This window comes from Lineus longissimus, chromosome 2, assembly GCF_910592395.1.
Source record: "Lineus longissimus chromosome 2, tnLinLong1.2, whole genome shotgun sequence".
NCBI lineage: Eukaryota > Metazoa > Nemertea > Pilidiophora > Heteronemertea > Lineidae > Lineus > Lineus longissimus.
The window spans coordinates 18895791-18923461 of record NC_088309.1 but is presented as its reverse complement, the minus strand read 5'-3'; the positions used below and the strand labels follow the sequence as shown (position 1 = coordinate 18923461).

The 27671-nt window shown below is 40.5% G+C and overlaps 2 protein-coding genes across 3 annotated transcripts in view; one reads left to right on the top strand and one right to left on the bottom strand.

The window, feature by feature from the left end:
- The window catches only part of LOC135482724 (integrator complex subunit 3-like), a 414475-nt gene that overhangs the window by 294254 nt on the left and 92550 nt on the right, over positions 1-27671 (bottom strand). The window lies entirely within an intron of this gene.
- Positions 1-27671, top strand: part of LOC135482719 (protein unc-13 homolog B-like) — a 220494-nt gene that overhangs the window by 136012 nt on the left and 56811 nt on the right. The window contains exons 1-2 of one of the 2 annotated variants that reach the window (XM_064763022.1): positions 15639-17108; positions 22687-22777. In XM_064763022.1, the coding sequence (XP_064619092.1) occupies positions 15772-17108; positions 22687-22777 (1428 nt within the window). In that variant the 5' untranslated portion in view covers positions 15639-15771. Of the gene's footprint in view, positions 1-15638; positions 17109-22686; positions 22778-27671 lie in introns of those variants that run through there. The other variant, XM_064763021.1, reaches the window with a different exon arrangement.

Genomic DNA, 27671 nt, shown 5'->3' with positions numbered 1-27671 from the left:
TGTTAATAAAAAATGTACCTATTGGCAGAAGTAAATGGAACAAAAATCAGAAAATGATGTCGTCCTTGACATCTAGGGCTTTGAAATAGAGTGGTCTGCAGTATTCCTATTCTCTGAAAAAAGCCACTTGTCGAGGACTGACAACCGGGTCGATTACTGTTCTGTACCTGTCTATAAACTTATAAATTTCGCTCCTGAAATGTCATAATGAGGGTATTTATTGCTGAGCTCATGTTAAAACCGGAACGAGTTTCGTCCCAGGATTTGCGTTCTACTTGCAATGAAAAAAACATGAAGTTGCACTGAAAAAAGAACAATCCTGACTTATTTTGCTAAAGGTTTAGACACAGGTGACATTCACCTTATGTATGGAGGATAAGTCAATAATGAAAGTGACACTTCTCCGATCCATCCTCAGTGAATTCAGCCCTTTTCTGTGTGTGTGTGTGCCTTCCTCAAGGGTGTCTTCCCACCACAGTTGCCATTTCCAGTAGGTAATTGAATTACCACATACCCGCTAAAGAACTAGCTGTATATAAAGTATTCCCGCTCGCAACTGTCACCATGATGGACAATTAACCATGCTTCAAGTCGATTTTGTCAATAACAAGGATTGCTTTGACATCAATTTGGTTGTTGCATTCAAAGTTTTGTTATAAAACCAATTTTGGTGGGATTGTGAACAGTGCCAACTGCTAGCACTCCCAGGACTTGCAAAGTTGGAGGTTCTGATCGTATATCTACTAATTCCAGGCTGCGATTGTTTTGTACTCGCAATGATGATTAAATCTTTGCTAGCTCCTGAACTACAGTCACAGTGGAACCATTGTGTTGTTCTAAAGGGAAGCTGTGACTTCAAACTGGCCACAGCAATTATCAAAATCAGTGATTTACTTGGGGTATGAGTGTAGTCATTCCGTTTGACTAAGGGAATGTGTCATACTTGTTTTGAGTCATCGTTTGGATTGAACCCAACAAGTTGGTCCATGTCCTCTCTAGCAAGAATTGCATCAGTGTCAACATTGGAATTCATGCCAGGACACTTTTAGATAGTCTGCTGGGCTATGGCCTGAGTGGGAACAGCTCACCAGTATCCAAGATTTTGTAGCATTGAGCTGTTCGGAGTATCATTTCCCCTGGATGGCATGCTATTCTGTCATAGATAATTTTCTCTTAGGCAAGACTGGTACCGATTTGTATTCCTTGGTCAAGTGAAGCAATGTAGTTTGAGTGCACAAGATTTGAGGCTTGGGTATTTTCGTCCAATCATCAGTGTTTGGAAGTTTGCCTTAGTCATGAAAGTGTTAAATAAATGACCACAGATCCTGCTGAACATCCGTCTGCCATGATTGCTTCTCCTTTTAAGATACCAGCAGGGCGTCTTTTCGATGACCGGCCGGCCACGATAGACACAAGAGGAACAGAATATTTGCTTGGCTGTATAAAAACCATCAATAATGGTAAATGGCTGTACGGGACTGCATTGGTTTCCAATAAGATGCGATGATAAAATGAACATTCAGATTTTGGACGAGATTTACCGAAATTGAACTGGTTTGCACTTTTTGTGTGTAATCTATATATCGGAATATCGTTGAAGACTGCCGGCGAGAGATGCTTTCTTATAATTGGATGTGTGAGAACCTGGTGTCTGTTGCTAATTCTAAAACAGCTTGAATTGGTGTTGGGCTCAATGGAGAGTTTTTGTTGGAATAATCTATCATTATTGGGATTATAATGAGTACCAGTTTGGCTGCAGTTGAAAATTTGTTTTCTAATGACGCAAGATATAACTTGGCTGTTTTAAGCAGATTTCAAATCTAAACAAGACGTGTTAGAAATCATCTGCACTTTTGTAAAAGATCTCATGATTATTTCATTTGCCAGCATGGCATATCTATAAGACACCCACAATAAAATCTCTGTGGCTTGAATATTTTTCCCTGCCAATGCTCATTTCAACATAGTGGAACCTCACTTAGAAGACACCTCTGTTGGCAGGACATCCTCCCTATTAGAGACAGGGAAGTTGGTCCCAAATAGATCATTGCTATCTGACCTCTGTAATGAGAACTCCTCTCTATTAAGGATAGTATTTGTCAGTCCAAGTGGTGTCCTTACTACAGAGGTTCTATTGTACTTAGGCATACCATCATGCTTTACGCTTTCAATAAGTACGGCTCTAATCAAAAATTCGCCTCTTCCTATGCGCTGCTATGGCTGTGTATATCGGCAAGACATTGGCCAACCATCAAAGCACTTACTTACCCTCTAAAATAATTACCGGTCTGGGAGTTGCTTAATGTGGAGTTTGACTTGTCCGTTTGTCAAAAATTGGATAATCGTTGCCTTTCGGAGATGTGTCACTTGACATAGATTCTATGCAGCGTGGACTGGTAGTTTTGGTTTTTACTTTTAAAATTATTCGGTCAAGGAAAAATGATAGTTTTGGGCTGCAGGATTGAGTATATGGGATTTGTACCATAATTATGAAAACTTAGTTATATTGTTATAACATGTATAAGGTTCAAGTTATGGTGGGTCTGTTTAGCATTGCAATTCCACAGCTCTAAATTCTTCCGTGACTGGCTGCATTCCTTCATTGCAAACCAAGGCAAAATGGCAAAATGATGAAACTTGAATGCGAAAAACATTCAGATGAGTGACATTTCGAAATCAATTTCTTTGTAATAGATTGATTGGGAACGAGCTGTACTGGTATTTTCCAATTTATCAGAGGGCATATTGTCAGAGGTCTGGTCGAAATGGCTTCCCCACAGCTGTGTTGTCTGAATGAAGCTGGTCAATTGAGATAGCCCGGAAAAAAGCCAGCAAATATGAATAGCTGGAGGAACGGGACATTACAATTAATCAACTCCAGTCCGCGGCGTTGCTCTCTCTCGAATTTTTTCCCTCAATTTCTGGTCTCTAGTTGACGTTTTGCGACTTCGTGGTATGAAAAGTTTGTTGCAAAAATAATTGTCGCGTCTCGCTCTTTCGTAGTCTTCAGACTTTTCTGTTTGAATTGATAAAAGCAATATCAGAAATGAATAGCTCGCTATCTGTTTCTGGCAATATTGTTTTTTCGAACTTATCGACCTGTTCTTCCTCCGCATGCCTGCCTTGAGGTGGCTTTGGGGGTATTCTGTGATAGATGTCACATTGAAATAAGAAAGAGTTGCTGGTGATCATTGTAGGGGTAAAGTGTCCTCGAGGAGCGATCTTGGGCGCTGTAATCTGCATTGTAACCATCACAACATGATGATTGTGATTGGAAGGTGGCTAATTCGATCAGAACAATTGTCGCGTCATCATCGCTATGTTGCAGGTTGCAGCAACAAAAAGTGCTAGTTTGCGGAATGCTTTAGCAAAAGCTTTATGATAGATAACTGAATGTTGTGGTTGCCATCTTCCTGACGTTGTTTCGTAAAACTAGATTCTTTGCCATAACAATGACATTACAATGCCATTACTGGGTGAGATGGTAAATTCAAATTTGGGAGTCTCTCCCAAGAAGAGGGTCAGGCAGACCTAAAAAATATGTTTACCAGGCATATGAGTGCAAAAAGTAGAAATGGCTACATGATTCTTGTCAAGAGTGCCCTGAAAAATCGCTGCTCTCCAACGAAAAGTAAAGGGGCATACCTCATGTGCCACCCCCAAATTTTCCAATGGTGTGAAAGTAGTTCTTTTCCAAGCACATCATATGGCATGGGACATTTTTAGTCGTAACACGAGCAGATGATCCTGCAGGCAGATCTCTGTTGTGCAATAACCTTAATCCGACAATTTTTCAACCTCTTCATCGATTTAGATCGTAAATTTCATAGGAAAGATCTCACGCTCGATTCCGCGCCCTCTTCTACAGCACTTAATATGGATTTTTCATTACGATCGGATAAGTTATAGTTTCGTAATGAATTTCTTTTCAAGCGTAACTTCCTGCATGGGGCCATGAATATTCCGGCTGATAGCTAATGAATTAAGGCACTAGCTGTACACTTGGCAGTTAAAGTAATGCGGTGGTAATGCTGTTGTTAGAGAGCCATAACTCAGCACGGTGTTATCAAACTGCAGCCACTTTTGAAGAAGTTGCTACAAGAGTAGAACCTCTCTATAAAGGATATCCTTGGGACTGGCATAATAATACTGTCCTTATAGAGAGGTACGGATTACAGAGGCTGAATTGTATAGACATGACCTATTTGGGACAAAATCCCTGTCGCTTATAGAGAGGTTGTCCTGCTATCTGAGGTGTCCACTAAGGGAGGTTCGACTGTAGTTCAAGGAAGTGTTTGGAAACCATTGCTTGTGCAATTTGGTTGAAGACTAAACAAGACCAAAATTTCCCCAATCCACCTCAAGGAACATTCAACAACTCCTTGCAAAGGACAAAACACTCTCGCTTGAACCCTTTCTTAACCCTTTTAACAAGACTAAAATGTTCCCCATCCACGTCAAAAAACAGTCTGCAACTCCTTGCCAAGGATGTATACAGAGGAACCTCCCCTTAGTGGACACCTCTGTAAGCAGAATACTATTGGTAGCAAGATGGTTAATCCTGGAGTTGCCGAGGGTTCGATAACACAACAAATCTGACTGTAATAGCTGGCCTCTTGGATGAGATAACATAAAAGTCCCTCAAGTAGAAGAGATAGATAATTCAGCATTCATTAAACGTTTCTGTTAGTTTTCCATTGTAATATTGAGACTGTGGTACATAACCAACAATCGATCATTGGTTCCCGTGAGCTGTGTCTGGATATGGATGTACTGGGTGTTCTCGAATAAATTTAACACTTTTGGTTTTCATAAGTGGTTTTACCCTCAGCTGTGTGTGGATATAGATGTACTACATGTAGGTGTTCCAGAATGTATTTGACACTCCTGATTTTGATCTTTGGTTTTAGGTTAAGCTGTCTTTGTCTACGGATAGATATACTAGGTGTACCAAAATGCATTTCGACACTTTTGATTTTGGTGATTGGTTTTCCCATAAGCTGTGTCTAAGGTGGTTCAAACTTTGTTTAACACTTTTGATTTCTGTCATTTCATAATGAAAATGATGTTAATTTCTTACTTCTAGTATGATAAATCTGATGAAAGTTTCATTATGGTTGCATAACACATTGATAGTTTAACCAGTGTGACCATACTTTTCGAAACGTGCTAGGATGTCAATTAAATTGTTATCTTTGTTATATCATGGCTATATTAGATTATAAAAATGTCAGATATATTCAGGAACACCTAGTAATGCTATAGATATGATACATCTGCCTCCGGTGGGTCTGTGAACTTCGTTAATAATTAACTTGAACTTTGATGAAAAACTGTCTCATTGGTTTATGTGAAGGTCACCATGGAGGTGTTATTTTTTTAGATAGCTCATAGGAGTGGCAACTTGAGGAATGTTAAGTCAAATTTCCGCTTGAGCCTGGCTTACGAAAATGTGTGAACCCCCGAGAGTTGCTGGAGAACATCCTTTATGGTCTGTGCTTGCCTCTGATCTTTTAATCTGGTGCTGACAGGCGCTGAGTATAGCTGCGCTTACACCACGAAATATTGGTGGACCAATTGCACTTACACCACCACATTGCCGCGACAAATTGGTTCGGCAATCCATTGCCGATACAAATTGCCGAGCGAATTTGTCCCACCAAGCTTGATGGTCCAAATTCGCCCGGCTTGTTAAAAGCTCGGCTTTGTCGTGGTGTACGCGCAAATGGTTCGGCAATTAGCTAGTTAGATGGTTCGGCTCCAGGCGGCGCTTTCGAAATGGCGCTTTCTGCCAAGGCTTTCCGCGTTCTGCTTATTGTTTGCGCGCCATCTGTAGCCGGATTTTATAACTAGCTGCAGCGCTGGTGTAAGCGCTTGGTGGATTTTCGATGGTGCGGCATTGGTTCCCGAACCAAGATTGGTGGTCCATTTTCAGGTGGTGTAAGTGCGGCTAATGTTTTAAATATCCTGGGGCCAAATAGCTGTTCATTTGTGGTTGTAAATAACTAAAGGCAATTTGGGATACCAGTGAGGCTAATTGGTTATTTGTAGAGAAAAAATGTGTTTGAAATTTAAATATTTTAAGGTTATCACCTCGGGTGGGGTTTCGAAATAGAATGATTCCTCATTGACATTGATGTTCAAACAAAAGTGGGGAAATACATGCATGGCTTCTGTGGAAAACATGTATATAAAGGTAAGCTCCAGAAGGTTCTAAACAGATTCGAAAGCTTAGGTATGTTCCTAAACTTTTTATGCAGTAAAATAGTTTAAACTTCGGTTTCATAGCTACGATGTACTAGCTGCCTAGATGAAACTTTTCAAAGTGACATCAGCTTTAGCTTGAAGTCTGATACTAACCCCATATCTGCTGTCAAGGTGAAATATCAAAGTGCAGCATTAGGGAACTCATGGACGTCTGATAGTAGACGAGCAATGGATAACAACGGTAGTGCAACTGACAGTATCTAAAGGGATGGCCCTCTTGGGAGCTCCCTATTTGCATTGTCGATACATTATGAGGCAATCGGCCAAATTGTGATAAAATCCGTGAGCTGTGGTTGCTTTTCTATTTGGATGATCATAGCATGGTCTCATTCGTCGATGCAAACAAAATTAGACGCTTGGGATCTATATTTCTTGGTTCCATATTTCCTTTGACTACCATGCGAGATCAGTGATGCATAAACCACCGTGTTCTGAGTATTATGGGATGTGTGGACGTCACAGATGACTTGTCGTCTGCTTCTCGACGTTGGTAGATTGTAACGATTTGTAAGCTTTGACGATAAGACTGTATTACCATGTTTGAATGATTTCTTGCGAGAGTTGTTATTGAACGAACCTAACTGCGCATGAAACTTCTCTTGGATAAGAACAATGTTGATCCCTATTTGAAGATAAGACTCGGTCTTACAGATGGGGCACGGCCAAATTTAGAATGATGAATTAGCGGACGAGCGCGAGACTCTGTTCAACCGATCGGACATGGCCGCGCTTGGAATGATAGAGCCGTGGCTGGCGTAGATTGATCAAACACAAATCCCTTATTTGAATTGTAATCATTAACGGTCCTGCCATGGGAATTCAGTATAGCAGGACTATGGTTAATTCCATTTGGTTGCTGTCATCACTGATATATAAAATCGTTGACTTTTCTGTACGTATTGGAAATGTGATTGTGGTCCGGTTACGTCCGGGGTGGTGAGGGCTGTCCCCCATGCATCACGCTAGATAATGCATTCAACGTGTTCTGCCGTGAACATCAGGATCCCCCATTTCTCCCATTAGCACCCATTATCCTTTTCATTTGGAGATAGAAAGTTGCTAATTTTGGCTGGGAATGGCATCTGCCGAGGCGAGCAATGACCAATATTCTCACAGGGCAACCAAACTTTGCCAATCTGTCATGATCAGATGTGATTGTCAAAGGAGACCTAGAGTAACGATATCACATTGTCACCCACTCTGGCCTTACTTTGGTTGAAATCACACACAAAGAGATTTACATAAAGTTGGGGTTTCAAAGCCATATACCGACTATGGCCGAGTTAATCATCAGACTTCTCACTTGAACCCTGGATTATCCCTTCCGTATAACTCTGATAAGCTGCTCAATCAAAGTTACAACCTGAGAATCTCTGATCTGTACCTGTACAAATACCTCGGTGGAGTAAAGCAACTTAGACAAAGAGACCTGCCTGGAGTCTCACACCGACTGACAGGTTTGAATCAGGGACCTCTTGACCACTTACCAAGAGCCCAAGTCACTAGTCCAAAGCTGCTCCTTCCTATGCCAAATCTTTGTGCAATTTCAGCCACCTTGGGGTGAAATTGTTAAGAAATGATATTTAGTTTTCTTGAATTGGCTGTTCATTGCTTCTACAAGAACTTGGCCAATATTTGTTTTTTGAGCGGAACACGTCTATCGCTGATATCGAGAAATTTGAACTTCCCAAATCTCCAAAAGCTTTCAGAATGACCAAGAAAAGCTGGTTGTAAAAAGGTAGATGTAACTCAACCAAATGCAAGGGAATTTTTCCTACTGATTGACCAATGGGTGGTCATAGATCAGCCAAAACAGGTAGGCCAAATCGAATATTGTCCATTCATGCAAAAAGTCAGTCATTTTGCTATTTCCATATTGCCATGTTTCCGGTACTTTCGGTATACCCCGAGGGAGTTTGAATGCTAATTCCGGCAATACGACATAGGTTTTCTCGCTGATTGACCCCTCCCGCAGGTTGTCAGGTTTCTTACGGAATAACATCGTTAATGACGCGGGATTTTCGGCCATATTGAATTATGATAAAAGTAATGCTATATGTTGGCGGGATACCTGTAGGACATGACCACTGGGAGCTGTGAGAACAATTGAGTTAGGTTGTATTAGTGATGGGGGAACAATACGTGTGATTTGCGAGTGGCCACGCTACCTGACCATTGACGGAATCTGGCTTGAATAATATACTCAGTTGAAATCTTAATCTTTGGCAAGGTTTTTGCAGAATGTTGTTTTGCCTGTGATACTTGTGTCAGCTGTGAAAGTTCACACTTCTCCTTTTTCTTCTGCATTCTGATTTTCATAACCATTTTATAAACCTCAGGTTGCACATTGCTACAAAATCGGCCATTTGCTGCAGGTCTTTGGCTATTTTCACCATTATCTCTCATCGAAAGTTCATATTGGAAAAGTATACATTTTCATGGAATGCCAATACTACCAAAAAATAATTTTCCAGTTTCGAAATGTCGATATTGAAATATTTTCAAACATCGTCCAAGTTTGCGTTACCTGTTGACTTGGTAATATGATCCCGTTCTATGTTCTTGGTCGGGTGATTAAGAAGAACTGTCTGATAAATGATCATGAATATTTTATCAACAATAATCGTCCTACGCACAGGATTATCTTGGAACGATGTGGGTTGCTGGTAACTCTTAAAGCTAAATGCCGTTCGGTGAAAATTAGAAATTTGTAATTGAATTTGAAAGTTTTAATTGCGTAAACACAAACTGAATATAAATTTCAATATTGTCGTTGTGTCGACAGATAAATAAATACTATACATACCAAGTTTCAGCAGAATTGCATGCATGATAACTGCACTACGGCATTGTGTATAACTGCATTTCTATTTTCCTGGACCACCAGCAATTATGAACGGCGTACCTCTTTACGGTCTCCGTGCTATACATACGCATGCAGAGACACTAACAGCTTTTTTGAAAAAATCAGATTCTCTCCCAGAGCAGCACAGAGTGTGAAATTTACAACGATACAGTGGGTCTGCTATTTCTCAGAAAATAATTCCCATTGAAATTCATATCTGATCATGTTGGGAAAAATATTTGACATTTCTGCCTATGATTTGTGTTTCTTAATTCCTATGGTTTCTGTTTTGTTATTTATTAGTATTCTGAGTGCGGATATTCTGTACTCGGGTTAGAATGGAAGTTTACGTTGAGTATATATATTGTCATATTTACCGATGAACTAAATGATGCTTTTGTGAATTTATATTTGGAAATAAGTCTGTTTTATGCTTCTAGGTGGCAGTTTATGAGTTAACATGTCTTACATTGAAACTAGCAGTTATCTTCTGAGATCCTGGATTCTCACATTTCACGTATCGAAAGTCTAGACCAAAACTAAGACCTGTAGTTCGAGGAGCGTAATAGAAAAACATGTAAGAAAGCAAATGGTGATGTCACAATAGCAAATGCCCTTGGAAAGAATGGTTCTGCCCTTGTTAGCTAAGGACAGACAGGCTATATTGGAAATTCTAAACAGAATAATACATTAAAGTGGTTGTAAAATGTTTCCGAAAGGGAAGTCAAATATCTTATTGGAACTATTGAATACAATGTACTGTTTATAGTATGATGCATTATGTACCAAATATCACTTAATATATCTATGACATCAGATAAAGCAGGAAAAATAGAAGTAATGTCCATGACCATGTATTGAATTTCAAACAAAATGACTCATTGTGCTCAGTGTTATGACCACTCTCAGCAAAACTGGTCGATAGGCACACCCACTTTGGTTACATTTGTTCCGCCACGATACAATTTACTCACCATTATCAAAGGATAATTAAGTATTTTGGTTTCATAAGAGGCTCACTAATGTACTTCATCCAGTGTATTATAGTGGTTTGCGACAATGAAGCAAAGTAGGGTGGCTGTATAGTTGAGGGTACTGCCAGCCTCTTATGTTGACCTCCATGGTCACTGCATCGATAATGCTGCTTTAAATATTTTATACTTTTCGCTACATACTGTATTGAATTGTTGGTAGGTTGTGGTATGAAATGGAGATTTTTGACCATGTTAAGTTCATTGAATGGATAATGCCTCATTTCCAATAAAAAGTTCTGCGATATTTTTGGGGATGGGATTTTTTGGAGAGGCCGCGATAGACACCAAAATGGTTGGGGTTTTTGGGATAGAAACCCATATGGAACATTTAGGAGGGCGAATATCTGAGGGGTTTGTGTGCAGGGCCGAAGAAGCGAACATTGGCGATCAGTGGCGTAGTGGTTAGAGCACTGGGCTCATAATCAGGAGGTCGTGGGTTCGATTCTCGGAAGGGCACTTGAGCACTTAACCCTACTTGCTTCTCTCCACCCAGGAGTAAATGGGTACCTAGCTGGCAGAGTTGGCACACTATGAATGTTAGTCCTGAGCACTGTATAGCTGCAGCTCGGACCTGTAATACTCCCAGAGAGTAGAGCTTGAACCAAGAATGTACAGACCAATAGCTAGGTGTAATAATGTGAAGCGCTTTGAGCGACTGAAACCAGTTGGATTTAGCGCTATATAAGTCTCAAGTCTCATAATCATTTGCCCCTGATTTCTTCAAGACGAGTGGAATTAAGAGTGAGAGCCAGTTGTATAGCAATGATGCTTCAGCAATAGAATCCAAAGTGCTGGTATCTCGTATATGTTGGCTTTCAATGGAATTGAGGACCAGGAGATGTTGGCGGTTATGCGAGTCTGTAACTCTATACTGTTGTAGGCATATGCCTGAGGGAGGTATAGGCCTTTATCCAGGCCTTGTATCTAACGTTAGTCAAATAAAACCCAGTAAATGTCAAAATGATACTGCTATCATGCTAAAAAAAGGTGTGCCTAGCATACCGGTAGTGTACATAATTGCGTTGCTTGGCTATAGTTTTGACAAAAGGAATAGGTGAGGGAGGCCCACCTACATTGAGACTGATGAACAATGATATACATGAATTTGATATCATACATGTTGAAGCCAATATTGGTACTTGTACTAATCAAGCGTGGTATACATTGTATTTTTAATAACGGATGGTCTCGACAAATATATACTGTCTAGGCTCGCTCGGTGCATTTGAAAGTGTCTGTGTTTATTCTACTTTTGCAGAAGTGATTGCCAAACGACAGTTGAAATTTTCCCTGAATCTTTGGCGAAATTAAAGAAGAAAACGTGACTCAGCTTCCTTCACTTGCCTCATTTGTCAATTTTTGGTAAATGTTTTTTTTAAATGATGTCAATTTATGACTTTGTGTTTGCATCGGCCGAGTGGATTGTAATAAATGTGTGTGCAATCAAACCCAGTGCATATCACTATAACATGGCAATCACTTTGGATGTTGAGGGTGTGGCTGCATGACACTATCATGCCAATTCCGCCTGGATTAGAAGTGTAAAAGCTCCTCATATATGTACCTCAATGTCAGCCATGACAGCCTGCATTGAGGCTGCCTCAGATACTCAGTTTGCCTTCCTGTAATGGGTGGCAAAGTATTAATAGCGTACTGGGAACGTCTCATTCCGGCTTGTGTATATAGATATAAATCGCGCGCCAGTCAATTCGTTCAAGTGGTGATTCAAATTATCGGCATATGCAGCGATCTTGTCAAGGAGAAAATGCGAAAAAGAGTACATTCAACCTGGTCATGGATTACTTCAACCGATATACAGCTTCACTGGAGACGTTTGCAAATCAGAATTACCCGGCATTGATTTCGTTCATGATTTGAATAATTGCTGGAAAGCATTTTACTGCAAACTTGTCGCCGGGGAAAAGGCCATACTGGTATTTTATCCCGTATTTTATCGAGTAGGAAGAAGTTGAATGCTATGTGGAAACAAATACATCAAACTCTCGATTATTGATTTGTCGGCGCTTGCGTGCCGGGTTTCATGAATAGGTGTAAAAATGGATTCTGCAAGTGTTTTTGAAAAAAGGAAATGGAAAATTTCATGAAGTGGGATTTGATCAAAGGCGTCTGCAGTTAAAAGCATATCATGTATCATGGACTCGAGTTGTGGTGAAAGGTTTCAGAGGCGCCTTGCCTTGTTTTGTTTGTTTTTTTGCAGTCGGTTCTAAAAGGCTCATTTGTATCACAGAGTGTGGCTTTTACCGCAGCTATTCTTGGCTGTTTCTTAGCAGTTCCAATGGACCAATTATGCATGGTTTCGATTAGATTTTGTACTTGGTCCGCTCCACCATCTCTGCCTGTGAGTTCCGTGTTTTCTTGATTAACATGATAAACATGTCATTCACATTGGAAGGGTAGAGTATAGTCTCAGTTCCAAGTCTCATGAAGTCATTTTGGTTGTGTACGATATATTCGACATAATCTTGGTTGTATGCAGCATATCCTATGTAATCTTGGTTATTTGCAATACATTCTATGTAATCTTGGATGTGTGCAACAAATTCTATGTAATCTTGACTTGGTTGGCTGCAGTATATTCTATGTAATATGGCTGTAAATGTTATAGATGTATAGAGTCATCTGGATCAAGGTTGCATTCGGAGTACTTGGATGGTAGCCATCTTCATCAGTCACCTTTCTTGAGAAAATCAGCAATCGACCCTGAGAGTTCTCATCGTTGTCCTCTAAGCAGCTATTGTGCTGAAATCAATTGTCCTTTAGGTTCCCAATCTGGATTTGTTGTCAATTTCCTGTTCTGACCAGTCCATCGGTGATCTGTTTTCATGTTCATACAAAACTAACAGTCAAGAGACATCCTTGGATATATATAGAAACTTGACCCCCGGATAAGCAATATATTTTACGTATGAAAAGCTGTCGCATTTCAATTGCTAAGCCAAGCTAAGCTGTCTGCAACATTGTCCGTTTTATCTCGGATGGTCATCACGGTTTCAGTGATAGATCTATGGGAACTAGAAGAGCATGTATATGAGATCGTACCGAAGAGCGCAGAATAAACGGCTGTGTTTGTCCGGATAGGGATATTAAGAGCCTTTGGGGGCGATTGGCAATAATTTGGGATATGACTCGCCGACAAAGGACTGATTGTATACCGATTCATTCGAGTGTATGTGGATTATAATTTGCATATATATATGATTAAGGACGCCTGTTTTTGGAATATGATTAGGTGCAGACTCCCATGGATGATGAATGACACGGATTGGGATGCTGGATGCGGTTGGTCGTAAGCGATCATTTGGCTCAGATAGAGTGCTTATTACGCAAAGGATTAGCATCATTTTATCGATTAATAATTCATGGAGTTATCAAAATTTTGGGCGGATACGTTATAAATATTGCAATGTTTCTGAAATGTGGTTTTTGATGGAGGAGTAGGGAGTGTTCAGCGTTGGAAGGATTATTGTCGATTTCTCATATCAATATTCATGAAATAGCTAAGGGGCTTTGGAAAATTAGATTCAGCGTTAAATTGTTCCGGTGGTAAAATACTGCATGCTACAAAGGTTATCTTTATCTGGCAGCCATTGTCAGTTCAATGTGGGCTTGTAGACACAGCCGCCGAATTCTGTAACCCTGGGCATTTTCAATAGTTCCTCAAACTCATGACACCATTCATCTCTAAAAATGAAAATGATTGAACGATTTATTCAATTTTAGATTCAAACCCTTTTGTACTAACGTGGCACTTGTAGCTAGATTGACATTTCCGTTCGATATCATTTATTCAGCAAAAGAATCCAATAGAAGTGCAAAATTTTAAAACTTTCCAGAACTAGCTATGAAAATGATCAGGGGCCCAGGATTCTTAATTCAGTTTAACAAAGTGAAATATTGTTATTGCAGGTGATTTGACAAGGGCAAGGTCATAATGTGACTGTGGATGAAATATCAACACGGGTCAAGGTCATAATGTGACTCAATATAATATGAACAAGGATCAAGGTCGTTATATGACTAAGAATAAAACATGAGCTAGGGTGAAGGTCATAATGTGACTGGGAATAAAACATGAACTCGGGTCAAGGTCATAATGTGACTTGGTATAAAAAATTAACATGGGTCAAGGTCATAATGTGACTGGGAATAAAACATGAGCTGTGATCAAGGTGGCTCGGAATGAAATATGAACAAGGTTCAATGTGACTGTGATATAGGAGTTAATGCCAGCGTGGAGACATTGATATTCGTGGGCAAACTTCAAGAGCAAAATGTGACTGTGAAGCTAAAAGGCGCTTGATTGAGGCATTGCAGACCTTGGTGATAGGGTCAGGTAACTCTTGGATGAAAATAGAGTAGAAATGTACATTAAGAATGTTCCTCTTGTAGCGTGCTATGATAGCCTTCATTGTGATAAGTTAGGATATGAATGGTGATAAAATGGATGGGAGGATTCCCAGGACGGCTGGTGACAGCGGCCAGAGAGCTGTCACTCATGCTGTGTCGGCCGAGGCGTCTGCCCTCTATGACCAAGATGTGATATATTTAGAACCTAAATTTGCATCTGCGTGCAAAGATACAGCGTCGTGGTTAGAATCTTTACCAATCAGGGAGACTGCACTGACGTCAGATTCTCCCCCTACGTCAGACTCGCCAGATGGTGCAGACGGCAAAGGATTTTATGCAAATGAAGACTTAGGTCTGCCGAGTGATGTTAGGGGGAGGACGTTGGGAAGAGATTTATATGCAAATCCAGACATATATGGAGCCAGAACTTTGCAAAATAGAGGACGGCAGTTTTATTCCAATGAGAATATAGGTTTGCCCAATGATCCTGCTGAATTCAGAACTAGACCTTTACGAAATAAAGGAAAGAAATTCTATTCTTATGAGGATATAGGCTTGCCTTGCGCATCAGTAGAATGGGGGACTAGGACTTTGCCACGTGAACACAGGACTATACGAAGTGATGGAAAGTGTTGTAATATAGATGAGAATATAGGTCTGCAGAGCGATGTTCTAGGTCTCGGTGACAAAAGCTGGCTAAGTGCTGAGAAATTACGTCATGCAAATAGTTCCAGAAATTCTCTAGAATTGGGTACTATCGTGTACGAACAGTTCAAATTGAATTCTCGTTCCCCTGACGAAGCGGCTGAAACTTTTAGTGATGGGCCTTGCTTGGAAGAGACTGCGCAGGGTTTTAGTGAGCGTGGCTATGATTCTTTTTCCGTCATCCGTAGAAACTCTGAGGAGAATGTGTTTGCCATGTCTGACGATGGAAATGATTCCTGTGCCTCTGTTGGGCGGCGGCCAGGAGAAGTTAGGCGGCTGTCTGGTGAAGTAGTATGTTGCTCTTCAGAACAACAAGCTGAATCAGTCCCAACTGTTCGAAGGAGATGCTCTGCATCAAATGTTTTAGACGCCTCGGAGCATGTGGCTGAACCAGTTGCCACTGTTCGTAGGAGGCGCTCATCAGCTGGCTCGTCAGAAGAAGTGCCCGAGTCATTTGCAAATGGACGAAGGCGCTCTGGAGAAATTGTATGTGATAGACCTGATACCCCTACCGTGGAAACTGTTGAGAATGGTTCGGGCACTCCTGATCATATGAACTGGTTCCCACCCAGGCACAACCCGTTCGAACAGGTGCCAGAGTCTCCTGTTGACTTTTTGTCATCTATTGAATCAATCCCTGCTGATAAAGAAACCACTGCTTCCTCTGAGCTACTGAATGAGAAAGATGACGAGTCTGAAACTGCCTCAAAGCAGGCTGAGACAGAACCGGAGGCCGAAACTGCCTCAAAGCAGGCTGAAATAGAACCGGAGGCCGAACCGTCTGTAAGATTAGATTCCCCCCAGTCGGACTCTCTCCCGAAGTTTCCTTCTATAGAAAGCTTATCTTCATATGAGAATATGGGTGGCTCGCCTCTTAATGCCAATTCCCCAAAGAAGCTGAAGTTGCTTCAACAAATGCATATTGTGGGTCAATCTGTAGTGGACGATTCTTCACCAGATTCGCCAGTATTGCCGCATGATTCACCAGTATTACCACAACAAACTTCCCTTAAATCAGAATCGCCTCCACACAGCTCAGATTCGTCATCAAAATCCTTGCCAGGGTCGCCTGCAAAGAGCACCCCCGCTCACTCCCGTTCCGAGTCTGTGGAGAGTTCGCCACTGAAACGTGCTATAACATCGATTGAATCCATACCGTGGTACCTAACTAAATTTGCTGCGACTTCCATACGGGCTATCGGCCGTTCCTTATCGACTCTAAGTATGTCTTCATCAGATTCCGCTTCTGTTTCACCATCAAGGAGGCCCACTATGAGCTCCCTCAGTTCAACATCTGATTACAAACAGAGTGAGACGTCCTTGCATACGTCTCCGTCAAAACAAACCATCAAATCAGTCGAGACCGTCAAAGAGTCGGAATCGTCACAGACTATCGCTTCGAAAGAAACAATTGAAATGAATCCAGCAGTGGAAGGGGAGGAGATTGTGTGTGGAGATGACCAGGCTGAGGAAACTGAGGAAAAAGTAAATGGTTTGGAACCGGAACAAGCCGGAACTCCTACTGCAGATGATGCAGGTGTTGAGTCCTTGAATGAGCTAAGGCCTGATGCTGTTCCTGAAGTACCTTCGAAACCAATCACACCAATTGCAAGGAGAAATCTTCGGTCATTCTTATCGGGGCAGAGTTCATCTGTGGAGTCGATTGTCGACTCTCCGTCAAAGAATTCCACAAAATTAGCAGATGATGGTTCACCTTCCAAACCAACGGATTCGGCGGATGAATCAAGTCCAAAGAAGCCGAGTGTGCGACTGGCTCGCTGGGCCCTGCTCAAGCAGAGCGTGCAGTCTTTCGACTCCACAACAGAAGAGTCGAAAGATTCGCCTTCCAAGTGGGGCAAGGTCAGGAAGCACAGAGACTCGGGATATGTGTAAGTGAAATAGAGAGGTATTGTAAGTGTTGTGTGAAGCAGAATCTTGGCAAGTATTGAAACATCTGCTTCTGGAAACCCTATATATCTCCCTCAGCATCTTTTCATGATCGGGTTAGACTTGAGACACCAAGGGGATAAATTGGAATATGGGACATTCAGAATTGTAGTTTTTCATTGGTAATAATTTTTAGGGCTAACTGGCCTCAACATCTTTAAAATTGATTCTCCGAGTCATGATCCCAGCATGAAAAGATGACACACTTGGTATTCTCGATAAACTAACTTGCATTTCCCATCTGTTACAGGGATGTTCTTAATAGTCTAATTAAAGAAAACAGCAGAAAAAAGGTGGCACCTGCTTGGAGTCATGAAAATTAAATGACCACAGGAATAAAATGCCACGCCTGTTCGACTGATCACTTTTAAATGTCTCATCAATGTTGATATTCTTTCTTTTTTTCAGACGCATCATAAATTTTGATATGGAAGACATCACTAGGTCTATTGTGCTTGGTTTACATGCGATTTAACATGTACTTGTCACATTTCACTTGTCGTGGGCATGTTTGTTAATAGACTTAAGTGCGTGGAGACTGATCCAGTGATGACAAAGTAGGTCATAGAGCTGACAAAGTAGGTCATCCGTGCTGGCAAAGTAGGTCATCAGTGCTGACAGAGTAGGTCAGCAGTGCTGACAGAGTAGGTCAGCACTGAGCAGAGGAAAGAGTCCTCTAGAGAAACCTACATGACTACTATTGAACAGAAATTACTGACATTAGGGTGTAAAGTGACATGGTATATAAATTCTATGTAAATTCAGAGCTCTGAATTCTATGTAAACCCAGCTTTATGCACCAGAATATGACATTCTTGCTGACAATTTGGAGAAAATAGTTGTTTTTATTAGGAATTGGCATAAACCAAATAATGGTGATGATGATGACAACTTGCAATTCTTCTGTGACATTTCTTTTTCTTCACCCTGTATAATCTGTTTACGCGGCAATGCCAGCATATGCCAGTCTTCCCAATCATTTGCATATATGCAGTGTGCACTTTGCCTCAGTAAACCGAGTTGCCCGAAACTTGTCAAAAAGAAATATGATTGATGGTCGCACCCTGTCAATGTATTGAGACATTAAATCAATCCTATAAAAAATTGATGCAATGCTCGAAGTCTCTAATGTTTTTCTTCAATTCATATTATGGTGTGTCAGAAAGAAACTAATGATTGACGTCTTTATGACCTTAAATGCTCTGGCTTTGTCCTGATAGGGGTCGGACATTTTGAGATGCCATTCATGGGGGGGTTCTGTTTGGCCAAAATTCAATAACATGATTGGCGTTTAGGTTAGCAGGTCCTCCTTGAGCTTGTGACTGCTATTCAATTCTAATGCTGGATGTATAACTTATCTTGTGGCCGGTTGAAATGAACACTTGCACATTCCCTTTACGGTCAAAGATACATTCATAATCAATAATAAGACATGTTTATTTTTGCAACTTGTCATTTCCAAGTCATTCAAACAACAAATGCCAGGCCTAGAACATATATTTAGTAGGTACGCATTTATGTTACAGGTATTTCAAAAGGGTGATGCATTGTCTGGACCTGTTTTAGTTTGAACTTTATCTGTACAAGAACATGTAGGCCTAGATATGAGAAGGACCAATCCAGTTCATTGCAGATTGAAAGCTTCTCATTGAAGTCACTGGAATATTTAGGTTACTTCGTGGTGATTTCGAATCTGTTGACGTTCAAAATGTCTTATGAAATCTTCAGTCGACATTTCTTAGGTGAAGAGATTAAAGCGAAAAAGAAGAGAATCAAACGTAAACACAATATAGAGAGGTTAGTTCATGAACAACGTCAGACCAGGCGGAGGAAGCCATAGGCCCTTTTCCAGATACGCCGGTACCACCTAGGGTCGGACCATCAAATCATCTTTACAATAGATCTACACGGTAAAAGACGCCAGACAGTGGCTCGAGAGGCATTGTCTGGCGTCATTGACCGTGAAGATCTATTTTAAAGATGGTTTGTTGGTCCGACCCTAGGTGGTACCGGCATATCTGGAAAAGGGCCTATTGAGGGCCACGGCAAACAAGTTGCAAACCAAAGGCTAGGTGGTTGCATACCACATGTTCTTTAAGGTTTGTTTTGACTCAGAATGGCCACCTCCCGACTGGTATGAAGTTATATATTGAGGCTTGGTTCGCATATAGATAATTGCAATGAAAGGTCAGGTAACTTTGAGATGACCCCCTCAAAATTGCAATTTCACAAAACTGCCAAATAATCTGGCCACAAATAATTCTGGGTTTACAGTAAATCTGCTATTTGGCAACAACCAGATCCAGTGAAGATATTATTAGGCCTATAACACATTCTGGTGATGCTGCTGGCTTGTGAGCGAACGGTCCGTGGTACATTAACTTTTAAGATCAGCTGTTGTGTTACATCGAGGGAATTCCTCATCACAGAGCTGATAACCTAACCAGTTCAATATCGTCATCTCGTTACGGCAAAGAGAAAATCGCCTGATTGTTATTTCAGGCGACGGAATCATTAACTCGGTTTAATAACGTTCTATCGGAAATCCACCCAGATCCCGAGGTGCGATAATCTCTTCGACATTGTAGTCATGGTAGACGCCTGGGCTTTATGTAGCGATCTGGTGTAATATTTTGAGAAGGTCCATCATCACTACCAACCAACGCCGCTAGGATTTATGTAGCGATCTGGTGTAATATTTTGAGAAGGTCCATCATCACTACCAACCAACGCCTATAGGCTTTATGTAGCGATCTGGTGTAATATTTTGGGAAGGTCCATCATCACTACCAACCAACGCCTATAGGCTTTATGTAGCGATCTGGTGTAATATTTTGGGAAGGTCCATCATCACTACCAACCAACGCCTATAGGCTTTATGTAGCGATCTGGTGTAATATTTTGGGAAGGTCCATCATCACTACCAACCAACGCCTATAGGCTTTATGTAGCGATCTGGTGTAATATTTTGGGAAGGTCCATCATCACTACCAACCAACGCCGCTAGGATTTATGTAGCGATCTGGTGTAATATTTTGGGAAGGTCCATCATCACTACCAACCAACGCCTATAGGCTTTATGTAGCTACGTATCTGGTGTAATATTTTGCGAATCCCAACATCACTTCAGTGATTGTTACTTGGGGCTACAACGGAAGACGTGCGCTTGGAAAATGAATATGAAACTGTTTCATCAGCTTAGAGCTTTTATGTCATATTCATGTAAAAGAATAAACAGTTGTCATATAGTCTGACGATGTCATCGCAAGATTGAGTTATGTCTGCCTAAAGTCCTTTATCATTGTGTACCAGACTCCGAGCTGCTTGCGGCAACATGGAACACTCAATGACCACCAATCAAAGTAGTTGCCGGATGACATTGTGTTTGCCTATAGCTTATTTTGACCGGGGTGAACTGGGTGGGAGTGCCTCCTACTGTTATGGCTTGTTTTCTGGGAGATGGATTGATGTCGGCTGGTCTCACATACAAGTAACATGCTCTTTACCTGTTAGATTCCCCCTGATTAAGGAAATCACAAATTTCTGTCTGAAAATGTCACTATGAAGTGCGCAGCATTGATGCCATGGCTTCACAAATTCGAGATGAACACTTTACAATGGTCCGTACTAACTCCGAATGTCTCATATTTTTTCTGATCAGGAAGGTTTTTTGATGAACCTGGCGATAACAAGTGCACCCTCGTTTGTTGACTTTGGGGATGAGCTTAGTGGATCAATCTTGGAGAGAGTTTTTTTCAGCGTTGATGCAGTGATGTTCAATTGATGTTTCAGTGCAGGTATAATTGGGGTATCGTTGCACGATATTGTATTTGTGCGCCATTGTACATAATGACGTTATTTCCCATTAAAAAGTGGCAATATTACCCGCAAACTTCTTACAACGTGGCGATACAATATCACACAACGTAACAGAGGGATTCCAACATCTGCAATTTCGTGCCAGTCTTTAAGTTGTAATGTTTAAATGCAATTGACTTGGGGATTTTCACAGTTTCAAACTTGAATTACGGGTGGATGATACAAACTGCATCATGCAAATCTTTGGTGAATACACGCCTTTAACGCTTTGCAGTCCACACTGTGGTACAAACTAGAAGAATAAATTTATAGATATTGATGTACAATAATATTACTCCACCACAAACAATAAAATCAATCTTGCAAAATGTTATTTTCCCCTCACAACTCACTGTCTGGTCCTGCAGTTGAATATTGTCGCATGCAATGAGTGATTTTCTTGCATGTGACAAAATTCAGTCAATGGGTTGTCTGGAGCAGATCTTTGAAGTCAGTAATAAAGTCATTACTTTTTCGCCCTCCTGCCTTGATCAAGTCAACAGGAATTCTTAGGTTAATATTTTTCATTACATTACAGTACTGGTGAAAGGAAGCTTGATGTAGCTCCAGAATCATGTGTTATTCAGACTCTGACATGGTAGCATATGTGTTTATTTTTCAGGCTACACATCAAGTCTTCAGTATCCAAAAGTGTCGAAGTTGGCATGCCTTGTCACATATCACAGATTAAAATACTGGTCGGACTCTGGAGTCCAGTGTGATGCAGCCTGTAACATGGTTCTCCAAGTGTTATGTTTTCAGGCTACACACCAAGTCTTCAGTAACTGAACTTGTTGTCAAAGTTTTCATGCCATGCACAGATCACAGTGCTGGTCAGAAGTAACCAACATAACTGCAAAGGCACATCAGAATAATGTCTTGTTGCACAATACATCATTTACTACATGAAGGCAAGTTGGTACAATTTTAGCCCTGGTACAATTAAATCAGCTGAATGCATTCATGTGCACTGCAGGTGTTTTCTACACTATAATTGTACCACTTTACCTTATATCTGATGCATTTCAATCAATAATGTTAACTTTCTCTTCTCCCAGGTTCCTGCTAGATGAGATTGTTATCTACTTCAACGGAGTATGTTGATCTTCCACAGGACCTCATCAGCACAAACTCTGCCGTGACGAGATATGAATTTTCTGTCAAATTCAATCAGTTATAATGCCTTCATTTCATTTCATTCAGGTCTTTTTTTGCACCAGTAGAAATATTTCATAAAACAGAAGGGCTTGATAAAATTAGGACCTGGCTAGGAAACGAATAAGATATATTGAATAAATACTTACTAGGTGACAGGATGAAATAAGTAGAATGATCATGCCTTCCATTTAAAAGACATACACATTGTGCATGCATGCACTCTTTCAAGATGGCGGGCATGACTGATCTACTCATGCACTTTGCTGTGTGCGATCTTGTGAGAAGACCATGGTAACAGAAGTTACCTCTTCAAAATATTTGCTCTGACTCATTTGTTGGCTTAAAAATAGTTTCTTTTGGTTTTCTTAAAACTACATATCTTCAAAGGTCCGGTTATGATTTAGCAAGCCCAAATGTAAGTGAAGTGTTTCTGTATTACTGTAATTCTGTAATTCTTTGCAGATCTTTTACAAAAAATCTCACGTTCTGTTCATATATTTCCAGCCCCCCTGAGCACAATCCGTTTTACACGAGCATAGACAGTATGCCCGAGATTAAGCCGAGGCGGAAGTCTATTCCGCTGGTCAGCGACCTGGTAAGCTGTCTTTTCATAAGCAACCTTTTCAGTTCTGTCCTTCGCCTTAGAAGATTCCCACCTGTGTTAGGGGCAATTTTGTAAAAACGGTCCTCCTAAGATGTGCAATGGAAGGTGTCGTGGGGTATCAGGTGGTCGACGGACCGTCATGGAGGTGTGACCCTCGACTGAGGTATGGCGTCTTGTTGGGTGAGTTGTGGTGTCAGGTTGGTTGATAAGCTGTGTGGAGTGATAAGGGCTTGGTGGGTGGTGCAAGCTGCTCTAACCCTGTATAGTTGGCACTCAGTTTTTTTCTGAAAAAATCTAAAAAATCAAAAGTTTACTGCAGTCATTTAATTATTGTGACAGAAATGATACTATCAGAGAGTGCTCATTGAGAGCTTTCCAATTAATGGTCATGTTGATAGGTTTTGACAATTTCAAAACTAACAATTTGAGTTTCAAGAATCTGAGTTGTGAAATTAATTTTCCAATGTGAGTGAAACACTGTCGACCTCCCCATTGCCAGCCAATAGATGTGGCATCTCAACATACCCCAGTCTTGCTGCCATACAAAGTGTAAGGGTTAAGTGCGCTTGCCTTGATGGTCGGTTGACAACCTGGGTATGTATATGTCAACCTCAGATCCAAGTTTATGTTGTAAATCTGAAGTGATTACGAGTGCATTATTGGAACATGCATCGCATACGTTGTGGAACCTGTACGCCAGGTTTGATGAACCCCCATGTGGACAATATTGTCGTCTGTACAGCCGCTGATGGAAATTAAACTCGGATGAATCTGATAAATGTTATTCTAGTTATCTGTGGCTGTAATGTTATTACCTTAAATCAATTCAAATACTGGGAATACAAATCAGGCGAATAGAACAGTATTTACTTTGGCTTGAATTTTTCTGGGAAAAATAAACCGTTATAAATACTGGAAGTGATGATAAAAAGGCTTTTAAATCACATGAAGAGGGTATATTTCTCTATCATAGGGTCTGTTACAATTAGAGGGTTATAAATTTGATAAATTGTCAAGTTGCTCATTAACAGAAATGTCAGAAATAGGGTTTTGAACTCGTCGGCCAGTAGTACGAAGTTGGTATTTCTCATTGATTTATCAGTTCTGACGAAACACCCCAAAAAAAGACGCATTTGAAAAAAAAGGAATGCAATTAATCTTTTTGCAAATTTATGTGGGATTTTCAATTATTTCTCATCTATCGAACATGTCAAAACTGGTACATTTCAGTTAGCAGAAAAAAACTCATGACAACAGAAGGACGAATTTGGCTTGAAAATTGAATTATTGAAAATTGTTTGGTAAATGTCTTAGATGATCAATAGGCAGAGTATAAATAGAAAAACGATACTGTTTTCCGATATTTCTCTTTAGGAAGAAGGCTAAGCCATTCCAGCATGTCTTAGCTGCAAAACTGTCCAGAGTATACTAGAGATTATGATGATCCCCCCTCCCCCGCAAAATGCAAAACTGACACAGCCAGTCATGGCTTTGGATATCCCAACACAGCCTATCCATTTAATCGGTATTAAACGAAAGAAGCAACCGTTTTTATGTAATTATGACTAAAATCTGATATGAGATAAGAAATATCAATCTGTCTTTCAGACTTGTGGGCGAGGGTTATGTCGTAATGGCCAAGTTCATCGTTTATATCAGACAAATAGTTTCAACGTTCAGGTTCACTTAAAAAAAACGTTGTCTGTTTCAAAACTGTATTAAAAATTATGACTGCTGCTGCAAATATGACATTTCAAATTTGAACTAACAATAGCCCTGCTTTCATGTTGCCCCAGTTAAACTACAGTGCTGTCATCACCGTGGAATCCACACTAGTTTGCGCACAACGCTAACGCCAAATGAATGAAAGAAGAAAGGTTTTCATTTCTAATGCTAGTCATGTAAATCCAATATTTCCTGGCAATAAAAAATTGCCGAGAGAAGATGAAGCAATTCCCAGTTGGTACACCTGCCTTACAGCTATTAACCCAACTCGAATTGATACACCATCCCAGCTTTAATACAGCTAGAGTAACGCTTTCATTGCTTTTTTTAAGGATTGGGTACTAATGTCTTCCCTGAAGGGTTCACAGGACCTTATGTGCGCCATGGTAAAGTGCCTTACAAACGAAAGATTTTTGTTGCACAACCTGCGACAATAACTGCTGTGATGAGCAATAAAGCAATCCCTCGTCTGTAGGTAAAAAAGTAATCGCGGCGTAAAATAATGATCGCGGCAATTGCCGAGTCTTGTCTCAGGCACCTGCGATAATCGCCGCAAATGAGAGATTTTGTTGTACGGGAAATCATGATCGCAGGTCTCGGCAACACTAATCACTTGTTTTCTTGGCGCTTTTGTGACCCGGTTCGATATGGGTTGACCTCATCGAGCTAATGCTACGAGTACCTTATGTACTCAGAGGTTAGTGACCCTCAGGCTATGACGGCGGTGACGGGATCGATACTCGAGATAAATATCAGCGCCTTTCCCCAGAGGATTGGTTCCTGGTCAGACCAGTCCCCATTGAATAAAGAGGGCGACTATTACTAGCCGAGTAGGTGATCTTTCGGGGCCAAAGTTTCCTCCAAGATAAAGTATAAATCATGGATTCACTACTTTTGTGTACTGTCCAAATCACAATTGACATCCCTTAATTCGCGTCAGTGGCGTGCCATTGACGCGCTACTCAGCGCGTAGGTCGCACGTACCTTTGAGCGTAACTGTTGCAAAGCAGAAGGATGTCAATTGTGACTTGGACTGTAGATGATTAGGTTATTTCGCGTAAGGGAAGAATTCCAGACTGTTGTAACTGCATCATTTTTTTCAACATCCATTTAGTCATTCCGCTAGTCTTAATCACTGTGGCGTTGGAACCTTTTGTTGTCATTTGAAGAACAGCATCACATGATTGATGATAGCACTGTATATCATAACAATAAAACCTGATTTAATTAACTTGATGCTAGATGAGGCTAAGGCTAATCCAGACTGTAATGCTAAGAAGACTAATTGATTGGCAAGTTGGGGCAGAAAATCTATACTGCGATACTTTTAACCCCTTCATTACTCTGCCCTTTTTTAGCTGCATAAAACCTTTGCTGCTTTCTTTAACAAATTTAACAATAACTGTTGTCCATTTTAACCTACACTAAATGGGAATTGTAAGGACTATTATTGCTGTAAGGGGTTAAATGCTCTTTTTGGATGGAAAGGTTATAAACAGCTTTTCTGTTTCGTTTGGAGATGGAATAAACCATGTCAGTTCAAACTTGTTTAAAAATGAATATCCTCAACAATTTCAACATTTGACATAGCGGTAGACTTCACTTTACCTATTCATTATAAAAGGTCCCTTCAGAATATTTTACGGTTGAACAAAATAGTTTATTTATAATAATTGCATTCAAAAGCCTGCTGCAAAATGATCAGAAATGCAAGCGACAAACTTTTCAGATTTTGCTCCTATCTAACCCACTGCTGTTGATGAACACAACATGTGCACTGCAGTTCATTATTTAAAACCCATTTAAAGTCTAAAAGCAAATGTTTGACAGATTTTCCACTTAGATATATGCTGACATTGATTTGGGGTAAATTGTGCTGGCAAAACCAAAAAAAACAACTGCTTTAAAAGAATTTTGGGGTCATAAGCAATGTTATATGTTATGATGTTGGTTCTGCTATTAGTTTTCATGGTGGTGAATCAAATTAATTTACAGTCCAAATCACAAATGACATACATGTACCGTAAATCGTATCATTGGCGTGTCAGTGCGCGCTACCCAGCGCGTAGGTCTAGCGTAATTTATGCAAAACATAGAGAGATAAGCACATCACTGGTGCGTCATTGGCACACAACTCGCCAAACGTCGCGGGTCACTGACGCGGATCGGGACGGATGTCAAATGTGATTGGGACTGTACCGGTTACAGCACTCGGCACATTTTTTTGGCTGGTAACTGAGGGGCAAATGAACTGAATAGTGCCTTTGCTGCTGTACTCGGTATCAAGAATTTATAAAGACTAGTCTTTATCGATTCTTGTCGGTACAGATAGAAAAAGAATGGCCCACTATGTTGCTGTGGTGTAGGGATGCCCTGCCCGGGGCCCGTGGCCCATTTTCCTCTGAATGGATACGTATTTGATTAGTATTCTACAAGACCAAAAATGACGGATGATTTGTAATCTAAATCCCCAATGGGCAACGAGTTTCCATTAGATCCTACTCCCTGTGGTAGTACTTTTCGAGCATAATTTGCTAGGGCCGAGACTAATGGGTCAGCACAGACTTGATATGAAACATGCAAGGGATATTTTGGGTCGTTAGTTGTGATAAAAAATAAAAACTAGGAAAAAATCTGATGAGTTTTTTGGGTAACTTGGCTCGAGTTTACCACAAGGGGTCATCAGTAGGCAAAACCCTATACATACTCTAGTTTCACCGATATAACACCATTGCTAATTGTCAAAAAATGAGTGAAATTATCCACATTGCTGTTCGATTCCATTTGAAATGTTCAATTTAGATAGGCAATGGGGTGGCAACACCATGCTGTCCAATGGCCTTGATGTCATATTCTGGCATAACCTTGGTACTGATATTTATAGTAGTAATTAATAAAGTGATCCTAGATCGGTGAAACTAGAGCACATTTGGTGTAACGTGCCATTGCATGAAGTAATAACTTTTTCTGTTATTGTGGTCAATAGTACCACACAACATTGATTAACCAAGTATATAGATTAGCTAATAAAGTTAGGTTGCATGGTATATAATAGAATATTGAAATATGCCAAATTATTGCTAAATAAGTGACTTAACAATTGGAAATCTCAAGACTAATGTGCTTGTATCTAAAAAAGAGTTAAAAAGGAGCGAATAGA